This window comes from Mizuhopecten yessoensis, unplaced genomic scaffold (assembly GCF_002113885.1).
Source record: "Mizuhopecten yessoensis strain PY_sf001 unplaced genomic scaffold, ASM211388v2 scaffold10069, whole genome shotgun sequence".
In the NCBI taxonomy this organism is placed as follows: Eukaryota; Metazoa; Mollusca; class Bivalvia; order Pectinida; family Pectinidae; genus Mizuhopecten; species Mizuhopecten yessoensis.
The window spans coordinates 186,273-201,750 of NW_018408363.1; the positions used below are offsets into that span (position 1 = coordinate 186,273).

The following is a 15,478-nucleotide window of genomic DNA, read 5'->3' on the forward strand; positions in this document are numbered from 1 at the left end:
AATGGTTGTCAGGACAACTACAGTGCCAGCTGTCTGTAATGTTTGTATGATAATGGTTGTCAGGGACAATGGTTGTCAGGACAACTACTACAGTGCCAGCTTTCTGTTAGGTTGGTATAATAATGGTTGTCAGGACATCTACTACAGTGCTTGCTGTCTGTTAGGTTGGTATAATAATGGTTGTCAGGACATCTACTACAGTGCTTGCTGTCTGTTAGGTTTGTATGATAATGGCTGACAGGACAACTACTACAGTGCCAGCTGTCTGTTAGGTTTGTATGAAAATGGTTGTCAGGGCAACTACTACAGTGCTAGCTGTCTGTTAGGTGTGTATGATAATGGCTGTCAGGACAACTACCACAGTGCTAGCTGTCTGTTAGGTTTGCATGATGATGGTTGTCAGGACAACTACTACTGTGATAGCTGGCTGTTAGGGTTGTATGATAATGGTTGTCAGGACAACTACTACAGGGCTTGCTGTCTGTTAGGCTTGTGTGATAATGGCTGTCAGGACAACTACTACAGTGCTTGCTGTCTGTTAGGTTGGTATAATAATGGTTGTCAGGACATCTACTACAGTGCTTGCTGTCTGTTAGGTTTGTATGATGATGGCTGTCAGGACAACTACTACATTGCTAGTGTAAGGACAACTACTCCAGTGATAGCTGTCTGTGTATATATTTGTATGATGATTGTCAGGAAAACTACTACGGTGCCAGCTGTCTGTTAGGTTTGTATGATGATGGTTGTCAGGTTGTCAGGACAACTACTACAGTGCTTGGTGTCGGTAAGGTCTGTATGATAATGGTTGTCAGGACTACTACAGTGCTTGGTGTCTGTAAGGTCCGTATGATAATGGTTGTCAGGACAACTACAGCGCCAGCTGTCTGTTATGTTTGTATGATAATGGTTGTCAGGACATCTTCTACAGTGCTTGGTGTCTGTAAGGTCTGTATGTTAATGGTTGTCAGGACTACTACAGTGCTTGGTGTCTGTAAGGTCCGTATGATAATGGTTGTCAGGACAACTACAGTGTTTGCTGTCTGTTATGTTTGTATACTAATGGTTGTCAGGACAACTACTACAGTGCTTGGTGTCTGTAAGGTCCGTATGATAATGGTTGTCAGGACAACTACAGTGTTTGCTGTCTGTTATGTTTGTATACTAATGGTTGTCAGGACAACTACTACAGTGCTTGGTGTCTGTAAGGTCTGTATGTTAATGGTTGTCAGGACTACTACAGTGCTTGGTGTCTGTAAGGTATGTATGATAATGGTTGTCAGGACTACTACAGTGCTTGGTGTCTGTAAGGTCCGTATGATAATGGTTGTCAGGACAACTACAGTGCCAGCTGTCTGTTAGGTTTGTATGAAAATGGTTGTCAGGACAACTACTACAGTGCTTGCTGTCTGTTAGGTGTGGATGATAAAGGTTGTCAGGACAACTACTACAGTGCTAGCTGTCTGTTAGGTGTGTATGATAATGGTTGTCAGGACAACTACCACAGTGCTAGCTGTCTGTTAGGTTTGCATGATGATGGTTGTCAGGACAACTACTACGGTGCCAGCTGTCTGTTAGGTTTGTATGATGATGGTTGTCAGGTTGTCAGGACAACTACTACAGTGCTTGGTGTCTGTAAGGTCTGTATGTTAATGGTTGTCAGGACTACTACAGTGCTTGGTGTCTGTAAGGTCCGTATGATAATGGTTGTCAGGACAACTACAGCGCCAGCTGTCTGTTATGTTTGTATGATAATGGGTGTCAGGACAACTTCTACAGTGCTTGGTGTCTGTAAGGTCTGTATGATAATGGTTGTCAGGACAACTACAGTGGTTATTTGTGTTTCAGCGGATGACTGTGAGGATGGCCGGTTTGGATGGAAGTGCAGGTTCACATGTCGATGTAAAGATAATGCTGTGTGTGACAAAATAACAGGGGAGTGTCCTGATGGTTGTGAAGACAACTACTGCGGCGCCAGCTGTCTGTTAGGTTGGTATAATAATGGTTGTCAGGACATCTACTACAGTGCTTGCTGTCTGTTAGGTTTGTATTATAATGGTTGTGAGGACAACTACTACAGTGCCAGCTGTCTGTTATGTTAGTATGATAATGGTTTTCAGGACAACTACTACAGTGCTTGCTGTCTGTTAGGTTTGTATGATGATGGCTGTCAGGACAACTACTACATTGCTAGCTGTCTGTTAGGTTTGTATGATAATGGCTGTCAGGCCAACTACTACAGTGCCAGCTGTCTGTTAGGTTTGTATGATGATGGTTGTCAGGTTGTCAGGACAACTACTACAGTGCTTGGTGTCTGTAAGGTCTGTATGTTAATGGTTGTCAGGACTACTACAGTGCTTGGTGTCTGTAAGGTCCGTATGATAATGGTTGTCAGGACAACTACAGTGCCAGCTGTCTGTTATGTTTGTATGATAATGGTTGTCAGGACAACTTCTACAGTGCTTGGTGTCTGTAAGGTCTGTATGATAATGGTTGTCAGGACAACTACAGTGTTTGCTGTCTGTTATGTTTGTATACTAATGGTTGTCAGGACAACTACTACAGTGCTAGCTGTCTGTTAGGTTTGTATGTTAATGGTTGTCCTGACAACTACTACGTATTCAGTGCTAGCTGTCTGTTAGGTTTGTATGATGATGGTTGTCAAGACAACTACTACAGTGCTAGCTGTCTGTTAGGTTTGTATGATAATGGTTGTCAGGACAACTACAGTGTTTGCTGTCTGTTATGTTTGTATACTAATGGTTGTCAGGGCAACTACTACAGTGCTAGCTGTCTGTTACGTTTGTATGATAATGGCTGTCAGGACAACTACGGGGCTTGCTGTCTGTTAGGTTTGTATGATAATGGCTGTCAGGTCTGTTAGGTTTGTATAATAATGGCTGTCAGGACAACTGCTATGGTGCCAGCTGTCTGTGAATAGGTTTGTATACTAATGGCTGTCAGGACAACTACTACGGTGCTAGCTGTCTGTTAGGTTTGCATGATGATGGTTGTCAGGACAACTACTACAGTGCTAGCTGTCTGTTACGTTTGTATGATAATGGCTGTCAGGACAACTACTACGGTGCTTGCTGTCTGTGAATAGGTTTGTATAATAATGGCTGTCAGGACAACTACGGTGCTTGCTGTCTGTTAGGTTTGTATGATGATGGCTGTCAGGACGACTACTACGGTGCCAGCTGTCTGTTAGGTTGGTATGATGATGGTTGTCAGGACAACTACTACGGTGCCAGCTGTCTGTTAGGTTTGTATGATGATGGCTGTCAGGACGACTACTACGGTGCCAGCTGGCTGTTAGGTTGGTATGATGATGGTTGTCAGGACATCTACTACGGTGCCAGCTGTCTGTGAATAGGTTTGTATAATAATGGCTGTCAGGACAACTACTAGGGTGTCAGCTGTCTATTAGGTTTGGATGATAATGGCTGTCAGGACAACTGCTATGGTGCCAGCTGTCTGTGAATAGGTTTGTATAATAATGGTTGTCAGGACAACAACTACAGTACTTGGTGTCTGTAAGGTTTGAATGATGATGGTTGTCAGGACAACTACAGTGCTTGGTGTCTGTTAGGTTTGTATGATGATGGTTGTCAGGACAACTACAGTGCTTGGTGTCTGTTAGGTTTGTATGATAATGGCTGTCAGGACAACTACTAGGGTGTCAGCTGTCTGTTAGGTTTGTATGATAATGGCTGTCAGGACAACTACTACAGTGCTAGCTGTCTGTTAGGATTGAATGATATTGGTTGTCAGGACAACTACTATGGTGCCAGCTGTCTGTTAGGATTGAATGATGATGGTTGTCAGGACTACTACAGTGTTTGCTTTGTGTTAGGTTTGTATAATAATGGCTGTCAGGACAACTACTACATTGCTAGCTGTCTGTTAGGATTGAATGATGATGGTTGTCAGGACTACTACAGTGCTTGCTTTGTGTTAGGTTTGTATGATGATGGCTGTCAGGACAACTACTACATTGCTAGCTGTCTGTGAATAGGTTTGTATAATAATGGTTGTCAGGACAACTACTACAGTGCTTGCTGTCTGTTAGGTTTGTATGATAATGGCTGTCAGGACAACTACTACAGTGCTAGCTGTCTGTTAGGATTGAATGATGATGGTTGTCAGGACTACTACAGTGCTTGCTTTGTGTTAGGTTTGTATAATAATGGCTGTCAGGACAACTACTACAGTGCTAGCTGTCTGTTAGGATTGAATGATGATGGTTGTCAGGACTACTGCAGTGCTTGCTTTGTGTTAGGTTTGTATGATGATGGCTGTCAGGACAACTACTGCATTGCTAGCTGTCTGTGAATAGGTTTGTATAATAATGGTTATCAGGACAACTACTACAGTGCTTGGTGTCTGTAAGGTCTGTATGATAATGGTTGTCAGGACAACTACAGCGCCAGCTGTCTGTTATGTTTGTATAATAATGGTTGTCAGGACAACTACTACAGTGATAGCTGTCTATTAGGTTTGTATGATAATGGCTGTCAGGACAGTGCTTGCTGTCTGTTAGGTTTGTATGTTAATGGTTGTCCTGACAACTACTACAGTGCTAGCTGTCTGTTAGGTTTGTATGATAATGGTTGTCAGGACAACTACTACGATGCCAGCTGTCTGTTAGGTTTGTATGATGATGGTTGTCAGGACAACTACTACAGTCATAGCTGTCTATTAGGTTTGTATGATAATGGCTGTCAGGACAACTACTCTGATCGTTAGTCTGTTAGGTTTGTATGATAATGGCTGTCAGGACAACTACTACAGTGATAGCTGTCTGTTAGGATTGAATGATAATGGTTGTCAGGACAACTACTACAGTGCTAGCTGTCTATTAGGTTTGTATGATAATGGCTGTCAGGACAACTACTCTGATCGTTATTTGCATTATGTAATGTGACAGATACACATGTTTTGAAAAAGTTAAATTGATAATGTTAGCTACATGTAGCTTGTTGTTAACTTTATTTGAGTAAATTTGACCTTGACCTACTTTTGAAGCCGTTGGTTATAACATATGAATGCTAAAGGCCAATTTGGCCTACTGTTAATTGAAAAAGAATTGAGAGTATAAAAAAACACCTTGATATGTCAATGTGCACATTATAGGCTGATGTTATTAATTACAGAGAATGACTACAAGTACGACCCACACGGAGCCAATTACACGGGAACCAGGGATGCTGTCTTTAAAGACGGCACTATGCATACATGTCAGGACTGGAATAACTCTGTGGTCATGGGTTTTCTTGGAATTAATGGCAAAAACTTCCCTGATAAGGTATTGCCAGGTCCCTATTGTCGATATCCTATTGGCGAGTCGAAACTGAAAACCATCGCAGGTGTACCAAATGGTCCATGGTGTTTGTACGACATGGAAAGACTCCAGCTTGGTTCATGTGATATAACAAATAAAGGTAAGAACATGTGCAATACCAACCAAATTTGACTTCATTGATTGATTGATTGATTGATTGATTGAGTGGTTTTACATTCCCTTCACTACAATGTAGTTTGGTTATCCAGCAGACAAATGTGACTTCAGTATCCTTTTGTATTCGTACTCAGCATAAATTGGCACGCCATATGTACTGCATTTATTAAGTAGAACCTGGTAAAATCCAATTTAATGTAGATATACTACTGTAGTATAGGTTGAATAATGATCCAACCATCCGGTGGACACATCAATTTCCGAAATAATGAATAAATGTGGCCTGATTTTCTTTTTCAAATTTTAGACTTTTGATATAAAATTCTTCATTAAGGTAAGGATCTGTTCAATGAAAGTGATGTACTGCCTTTTGAATACAGAAGTAGGACACTGGTGTCTTATAGTTTACAAAGTAAATCTTATTATTATTAGCTCACCTGTGGCATCCGTCGTCTGTACATCAACAGTTTCTTCAAATGACTTCTTCTTAACCACTGATTGGAATTTAACTAAATTTGACTGGAAGCATCCCTAGGTGTTGGGGATTCAAAATTGTACAAATGGTAGGGCTGACCCCCCAGGGTGCTGAGGGGTGGGGCCAAAAGGGGTCAATTTGGCTATATTGCTATAAATGACTTCTCCTGTAGAACTGTGCAATGGATATCGATCATATTTTGTCAGAAGCATTCATGGGAGGCTGGGATTCAAAATTGTACAAATGGTGGGGCTGAGGGCCGGGGCGAAAAAGGGTTATTTGGCTATTTTGCTTTAAGCAACTTCTTCTCTACAACTTAATGATGGACATCAACCATATTTGACTGGAAACATCCCTAGGTGGTGGGGATTAAAAATTGTACAAATGATGGGGCTGAGGGATGGGGCCAATAGGGGTCAATTTGGCTATATTGCTTAAAGTGACTTCTTCTCTACAACTTAAAGATGGACATCACCCATATTTTACTGGAAGCATCCCTAGGTAGCTGGGTTCAAAATTGTACAAATGGTGGGGCTGACCCCCAAGGGGGCTGAGGGGTGGGGCCTAAAGGGGGCAATTTGGCTCAATTACTATAATGACTTCTGTAGAACTATGCACTGGATATCAATCATATTTAGTCAGAAGCATTAATGAGTGGCGGGGATTCAAAATTATACATATGCTTGGGCTGACCCCTAAGGGAGCTGAGGTACGTATGCCGGGGCCAAAAAGAGTTATTTGGCCATTTTGCTTTAAACGACTTCTTCTTTGGAACCTAGAGATGGATATCCACCATATTTGACTGGAAGCATTCCTAGGTAGCTGGGATTCACAATTGTACAAATGGTTGGGCTGAGCCGCCATGGGGCTGAGGGGTGGGGCGAAAAAGGGGCCATTTGGATAAATTGCTACAAATGACTTCTTCTGTAGATCTATGCGCTGGATATCAATCATATTTGGTTGGAAGCATTCATGGGAGGCTGGGATTCAAAAGTGTACAAATGGTGGGGCCAACTCCCCATCCCCCCAAAAGGTTTAGAATTAGGCCAAATAAAAAAATATGTGTGTTTCCTATTCCCTCGAAATTTGAATCCAGGTAGGTAGGTAGGCAAAACATTTTATTTTATCAAAACATTTTATTTCTTTTTCAAATGTTATACAACCGATTCAATGTCAATTGATCATGTACCAGGTGTGTCTATTTTCAGCATTTCAGAGGATGTATTTTTATTCTAAAGTACAAACATGCATAAGTATATAAAGCACCATTACTTTTAATATTATCATTTATTTGCAGCATTTTAAAGAATGTTTCCAAATTCAAAATTAGGTTCTTCCTTTCGCCATCAATAATTGAATGGCGTCGACAGCTTTTTCTGAGGATTCCGCAATTAAATCAAGGACAGAAACATTCTGTTTTGAGCATGAAAAAAGCAGTACTCGCATACCAAAACCCTTGGTGATATCACCGACGTTTAAATTTCCATCAACATCAAACAATTCAGTGTTTGCGGAACACTTTATGGCAGTTGTATAACCTTTTAGGTCTGTTGGGTTGTATGTCCCATAAACATCCAAAAGCGGGGTCTTGTTTGGAAACGACGCAAGGTGCTTCGTTTCCGCAATGTGATCATATTTCGCTAATTTGATGGCCAAAATGGAACTTTCTGTTCCGATGGCCGCCATGTTGCCTTCAAGGTCGAATCACGAAGACGTTTGACACGCACAATAGATGTGTGTCAAGTGCTTTATTGACGGCGTACCAAGTCAAAACCAAAAACAAATCGGACACATTCCGGAAAATTTACGTCAGACGAAAAATCGGCGAAAAAAACATTTCAGGTGGGGCACATTTTTCCAGGTAGGTCGGGGAACCGGAAACACACATATTATTTTATTTGGCCTTAGGGTCATATTTACGATAAGCCCATATTAATTATGTTACTGTTAGAAAGTATTATAAGTAATATAATTCTGTATGTTGGTCTATTTGTTTTTGTCCAGCTGCTTTCTCTTATAAATTGTCGATATTTCTGTGTCCAGATTGTGAGGTGGGGAGGTATGGTCCTAGCTGTTTGTATGAATGCCACTGTGCGGATGTCAAGGCCGACTGTAACAAGAAAACCGGGAAGTGTAACAGTGGCTGTCATCCGGGCTGGATGGGGGAGCCAGGATGTCAAACAAGTGAGTTTTTATACCCCTGCTTATAAAAAAAATCTGGGGATATAGAATTGGTATAGAACATCTCCTGCATGTAGGCATGAATATGTCCAAACAGTTTCTGGAACATTTCAGATATGCTATATCATGTAGGGTCATCATACTTGGTGGTCGAGTGGTGCAATGGATAGCACACGTGCCTTTCACCAAGGCGACCAGGGTTCGATTTCCTGATTGGACATGAAAACGTATGGGGTCACCTGCCCAACCACAGGTTTTCTCCGGGTACTTTGGTTTCCTCCCACAATAAAACTACCCTGCGCACTAACATCTGTGCCAACAAGAGTGATTAATATAATTTATAAAAAAATTGTTTCATAATTGTTGTTAAGTAAATAAAGTTTATATTATCATCAAACTTGGTACATATAGGGAGGCTGCAATATTCCCCAGACAACTGAGGATGTTCATGTGTCTCATCAGATCAGTCGACTGTCAAATATATGTGTCTGCATTTCCACAGAGTGTCCGTCTGACAAGTATGGTGTCATGTGTAGGGAGGACTGTGGCTATTGTAACAAGGGCTTGTGTGACTTTGAATCTGGAAGGTGTCTCGAGGGGTGTGAGGCTGGTTACCATGGTGACACATGTAAACAAGGTGAGTAATAAATAATCTATTGATTTTTAAACCAAAAAAATCAGAGATTTATGTTTAAAAAGAATTTGGACTGAAACATTCTTTCTCTCCTTCTCATAAGTTTCAGTGTGTGTAATGGTAATAATGATTTAAACACTCCAAATCTTAGGTAAATGTTGGTATAAATATCCATGCTTTAAAGATTCAAGGCTCTCTTTCAAATGTTAAAATTTGAACTATGAACTTATAATTATACATTGTGATTTTACATTTTTCATTGCTACAGAGTGTAGTCCTGGTACCTATGGTAAAAACTGTCTGAGTACTTGTGGTAGCTGTCTGGACGGTATGTTATGTGACAGATTCTCAGGCCAGTGTCCAAACGGTTGTTCAGAGGGATACCTAGGGATGTTCTGTCAGACAGGTAAGTAGACAGGGATACCTAGGGATGTTCTGTCAGACTGGTAAGTAGACAGGATTACCTAGGGATGTTCTGTCAGACAGGTAAGTAGACAGGGATACCAAGGGATGTTCTGTCAGACTGGTAAGTAGACTGAGATACCAAGAGATGTTCTGTCAGACAGGTAAGTAGACAGGGATACCAAGGGATGTTCTGTCAGACAGGTAAGTAGACAGGATTACCTAGGGATGTTCTGTCAGACTGGTAAGTAGACAGGATTACCTAGGGATGTTCTCTCAGACAGGTAAGTAGACAGGAATACCTAGGGATGTTCTCTCAGACTGGTAAGTAGACAGGGATACCTAGGGATGTTCTGTCAGACTGGTAAGTAGACAGGTAAATTGAGATGGACACCTAGAGGTGTATGTTTTGATAACCATCAGGTAAACCTTTTTTAAGTGTTTATTGTTTTAAACTTTTTTGCCAGTACATAACTTTCGACTTAGGATCATGTCACTTAATGTCATTTTACAGTTAATATCATGTTTTCTTTAAAAATCATTTGTCTGGCTATATCCTGGGTAACATATTATAATGTTATATCTATTAATATGTATTATTATTAGGTGATCTCTGCAATAATACTAGTTGAATGCCTTAATAAACATTGGTTAAATTATTTCAAGTTTTTAGAATTGTTATATTTGCTAAACCAGTTTGAATTTGTTTAGCTTGTAATGTAAAAAGTTATATTTTTGTTGCTTTTATCAATTATTCTGATGCATTTTTCTTACAGTTACATGTAACTTTAGGTAAATGATTTGAAACATTTAAAAAAAAACTGTACTATTTTTCTTTGTGCGTAGCTTGTACCGGTGGCAGTTATGGTATGAACTGCACAAGAACTTGCGGAAGGTGTAAAGACGAGACAAATTGTCACCACATCGACGGAAGATGTGGGCTGGGCTGCAGCCCTGGCTGGATCAGCTACCTCTGTGACCAGGGTATGTCTGCTTTGTTAACTGTTACAGTACATCAGTCTGTACAATGCTACTACAATTGTAGTATAAAGTAGCCCATCATGTACTAACACCCCTAGCATATAGAGGCAGTAGTTAACAGCATGTATACCAGAATATTTCAGCCCTGCCAAATTATTGCTCTCTGGCATTTTAAAACTAAACTAAATTTGTTATCTCATTCAGTGACAAAAACAGTGCAAAAGTGAAATTGTCCTGTATCTGTTTCAGCTTAAAAGTGGTTTGGAAATGTTCGTGTTGACAATGGTTCTGAAATCTATCTATTCCATGTATCTATAATCTGTATATAGTCTAAACAAATATTATTTGACTCACTGTGAAAAATGTGAGCATTTCCACTAGAGATGGGTTTGATGGTCAATTATAATCGAAAATCGATCGGTTTGCCCTCTCCGATTTCGATTATTGATTACAAATTCCATAATCGATATGATTGATTCATCATTAAAATAATTGTATTCAAATGTCTTCCGTGTAAATTATGCTTTAAAGGTTATTATATTCTTATGATTTATACTTTATGATCGATAAAAATGCAAAAATTTGCTTGATAACCATTAATTATAAAAGAACGAAACCTAATGTTTAGTGAACAACTCTGTCTAGTAATAGTAGTGCTCTCACTTTATTTTGGTGTTCTGTCTGAGTGCCATAAAACTATAAACCGATTATGCAATCGATCATCAACAGTTTACGTCATATGATTACAAACTGATGATCGATTACGATTTTAAACCGATTGCCCATCACTTATTTCCACACTGCAAGTATTTCCACTTGAACAGTAGCATGGAGACAAAAAAAAATGTTTCACAATGCTGTATTACCTATTGTCTGTGGAAAAAGAGCTCAAATCTCCTATGGTAATTAGGACTGGGTTGTCGGTAGGCACAGTGGATAGCGCACTTTCCTTTCACCAAGGCGATCGGAGGTGAAAAGGTACGGAGTCACCTGCCCGACCACGTAGGCTTTCTCCGGGTACTCCGGTTTACTTCCACATTAAGACCACCAACGCGCTAACATCCAGGCAAACAAGAGTGATTAATATAATTTGTTAAAACTTGTTCCATATTTGTTTTTTAGTATATCAAGCTTATATTAATTAGAACTTCATTATCTCTTGGCATTTCTGTTACTGTTCTGGATCTTATACAGTCAAATTTTATCTACAGTAAATCAGTATATTTTGTGAAATATTTTAATCAACATATTTATTTAGTCTGTATAGAATTTTCAGGCATAAAAGAAAATATGTTATTTGAGACTATAGTTTAAACCAGAAACAAAAACCAAAAGACATGTTAGCATTCAGAAAATACAATTCAATATCAATATAAACCATTCCAGGTTGTGACGAGGGCTTGTATGGTGTCAATTGTTCAAACACATGTGGCAGCTGTAAAGACGAAGAGCCTTGCGACATAGAGACCGGTGAATGTGTGGCAGGATGTGCCCCGGGATATACGGGCAGTATATGTGCCCAGGGTAAGACTGTTAGACACTGTTTATTGTACACCCTTACTTTTTCTAGAATGATACAAAGCAAATCAAACGCCTGTGTTCAATTATTAGTAGGTTTTGTATCTTCGCACAATTCATTATTCTTACAGAGTAGGTTTTGTAACTTCAGACAATTCATTATTCTAGTAGGTTTTGTATCTTCAGACAATTCATTATCTTATGGAGTAGGTTTTGTATCTTCACATATGCTCTATATAGGGAGATCTGTATGGAATCAGATCTGATCCCAGTTAAGGTTAGGGCTTATGGAATCATTGACATTATGACAGTGAAATTTTAACATGTGTTCCTATTGTTCTTGAGAACAATGATAAATGCAAATGAAGTATAATGCAATAAATCTCTATTTAGAAAGATTCTAAGAGACGGATCAGAAGTGGTCCCTTAATTAGTCTTTTCAAAGAGCATTGATTTATTAAAATTGACATATATTTACACTCCAAAAAGCATAGCCATATTTCATCAATTATAAGTGTCCCACCTTCTGACCCCATCTACCATATATCACGGCGATGAAAGTTTAAAGGAAAAAAGCCATTTTGTATAAGTCCCTTTAAGCACTGTCAATCCTACTGATGTCAGGGTATTTTCCAGTGATGCTCAACAATCCTGGAGCAAACAGTGGTGGTGGTGCAGCTGGGGGAGCAATCGCAGGAGCAATCATCTTTATACTAATCATCGCAGTGATAGTATTTGTGGTGTACAGGTGAGTGATGTGTCCCCACTGTAGTCTAATTGACATTGTTGATACCTTGATTTGATTTAATCGGTAGAAATTAAGTTTGAAATATTCAGTTCTCAAACAATTTCTTGGGTTTTTTTTTCTTGTTTTTTTTTTATTTATAGTTTTTTTTTCACAACAACATTTATGACATATTGTAGATAATGTAGTATATTTTGTGCAAGTCTCAAACGGAATGTACCAGTCACGTGACCAGCACATACCAGTCACGTGACCAGCACATACCAGTCACGTGACCAGCAGATACCAGTCACGTGACCAGCACATACCAGTCACGTGACAAGCACATACCAGTCACGTGACCAGCACATACCAGTCACGTGACCAGCACATACCAGTCCCACTGATTTCATGAAAGTGTTCATTAGTTGGTGTTAAGTTCATTCCCACAACAGCAAAAAAACTGTGCTTATCTATGTGGATACATGTAATTAGTTTTTTGGTTCCTTTCCATGTCTATAAATCAAGCATGGCCTGAATGAACTACAGTAGCTCACTAACTGTCTCGTTCCATGTTTCCACGTTGAAGGTCAAGGTCACTGCTACTATTTTTAGAAAAAACACTTTGTCATCACTCTAATGACTTCATTACTGAATGGAATTTCATGAAACTTCATACAAATGTTTTGTATGGTAATGCCTTGAACAAGTTCGCGTTTGGGGTTTCTATGTTGAAGGTCAAGGTCACTGTTACTCTTTTTAGAAAATCTTCCTCGTCGCTCTGGCGACTTCATTACCGAATGGAATTTCATGAAACTTGATACAAGTATTTGCCATGACAATACCTTCAACAGATTCGTGCAAAAGTATTTTTGCTGTCACATTTTGTATATGTCTCACAATGTGTGAATGAGAGAGGATTTGTATCACTTGTGAGATGCCTTGTTTTCTGTAGAAAAAGGAGATTTAGGAAGACATTGGAGGTACAACAGAAAAGTGACAAACCCAATAAGTTACCAATTGAAGAGGATCCAATAGAGAGTACACGGGAAACAGATCAGCTCATACGGGCTAATGGTACTAATGGTACGTTGATCAAACAATCTTGTATCAATTTATACAGATTTGTATTATGGAATCCGTTGAAAATCACAGAGTGGCTATTAATTAGTATTAACTTGTTGTACTTACTTGTTAATGTTAATTTAATGTTAATTATGAGTCCTTGAAAAAACCTTGAAAATGAGAGAAGTTAGTTGGGTATCCCTTTCTGTAAACATTCGCCCCAAACGATAATTATTTTAAACACAGATTGATCGTCAAATTGCAGATCGTAATTTTTAATAATTCTGGAAAATATATAGCGATGAAGTCGAGTAACACTACAAACAAATATATCTAGTAAAGTAACACTATATACCCAACAATCTCCAGTAAAGTAACACTATATACCCAACAATCTCCAGTAAAGTAACGCTACATAAGTGCTCTGTAAATATTCAAAATAGTCAAATTTTGTGTACACAGTAAACATATCTAAATTACTCTTATTTCCACAAATAACATATAATTATACCCCTGCAACGAAGTTAGGGGGGGAGGGTATACTGGAATCACCCTGTCTGTCTGTCTGTCTGTCTGTCTGTCGTCCGCAGTAACTTGTCTGGAAAACTCCCCCTTAATTAACAGGTGGATTTAATTGAAACTTTGCATGAATGATCAGTATCTTATGTAGTTGTGCACTGTCATTTTAATTTGGGATCTCAAATAAACATAACTTGGCAGAAGCGGGGGTATTAGTCAGCCATCCTGGCGACAGCTCTAGTTTTAAACTTACACAGTAGCTATCTATATACCTCTGAAGAAAGTGGTGTTACAGTACCCAGGTGGTTGGAGTTAAATGTACTGCATTTGTTGACAGGTGTTGCAAGTCTTGAGTCTGAACCATGCGATGAAGAACCGATCTATGCTAACGTCAATACACACAAACAGAGCATGCCTGTCAAAGTACAGGACCTGTACGACTACATCAAACTCAACAAGGCACAGGAATGTGATGGATTCAAGAAGGAGTTTTCTGTAAGGACTATGTCAAATTTGTCATATTGATGTCTTAATTGTAAAATCATATTGCAAACAATGATATTATTTTGATGTTACTTAACAATGTTCAATCAAATTATGTTGGATTAATTAAGCATATATAAGCAGTCGAAATTATATATTTTATCCCAGTGCCATAATGTGATGCTTTTTATATTTATGAAAGCTGAATATGAAAGAAAATAAAAAATCAATTGATGTTGGCTTAAGCATAGAAGCGAGTGGGAAATTTTATATTTATCCCAGTAATGTGATGCTTTGTTGATTTATGAAAGCTAAATATGAAGAAAATATTCTTTTATGAATGTATCTCTCCTGTGTTAATGAACAAAATTAAACGACATCAGTTACAATCAGGTTATGTCTTCGTATAGCTACTGCCTAGGTGTGTGGTGTAGCAAGCTTTCTTCGTCTGCCAAAACTTTTCCTTTTGAGGTATGAGACAGAAAATCTCAATCCTTGGAGTTAGATTCTTAAATACCCAGCAATAGGGAGCCACAGGCTTGTCATGTATAATCTTACCGTAAAAGTTGAGATTTTCTATCTTGCTCCCAAATTGAGGAATTATTTTATTATTCCACTTAATTTGGAATTCCCTATCTTTTAACACACAGATGTGTTTCATATAACACATAATAAATGTAGTCCTGATATAGTGGTTTTATAAGTCTTGCATATTTTTCACAGGAACTACCCCATGGCCTGATGGCTTTGTGTGAGGCAGCTAAGAAACCAGAAAATCGTCCAAAAAACAGATACGGCAACATTATCGCATGTAAGTGTCATGTTAAGGTTCTCGTAGATATTGGACAGGGAATGCCAATGAGAGTATAATGGTAAATACAAGATACAGGATATTTCCACAGGGGATGATATTTCCGCAATTTCACAGGTCAATAATGTGATCGCGATAAAAGATGAACTACAGAATGATATGACAAGCGTAAAAATGAGCTGCGATGATAAATATCAGAACTGTAATATTGTCATGAAAAGTAA

General features: G+C 38.9%; 1 protein-coding gene across 1 annotated transcript in view; it reads left to right on the forward strand.

The window, feature by feature from the left end:
* LOC110459459 (receptor-type tyrosine-protein phosphatase kappa-like) overlaps positions 1-15,478 on the forward strand; it is a 45,901-nt gene that overhangs the window by 8,881 nt on the left and 21,542 nt on the right. The window contains exons 3-12 of the mRNA XM_021511723.1: positions 5,157-5,444; positions 7,980-8,120; positions 8,620-8,754; positions 9,020-9,157; positions 10,000-10,137; positions 11,521-11,658; positions 12,289-12,400; positions 13,332-13,462; positions 14,298-14,455; positions 15,167-15,254. Coding sequence (XP_021367398.1) covers positions 5,157-5,444; positions 7,980-8,120; positions 8,620-8,754; positions 9,020-9,157; positions 10,000-10,137; positions 11,521-11,658; positions 12,289-12,400; positions 13,332-13,462; positions 14,298-14,455; positions 15,167-15,254 — 1,467 coding nt within the window. The remainder of the gene's footprint in view (positions 1-5,156; positions 5,445-7,979; positions 8,121-8,619; positions 8,755-9,019; positions 9,158-9,999; positions 10,138-11,520; positions 11,659-12,288; positions 12,401-13,331; positions 13,463-14,297; positions 14,456-15,166; positions 15,255-15,478) is intronic.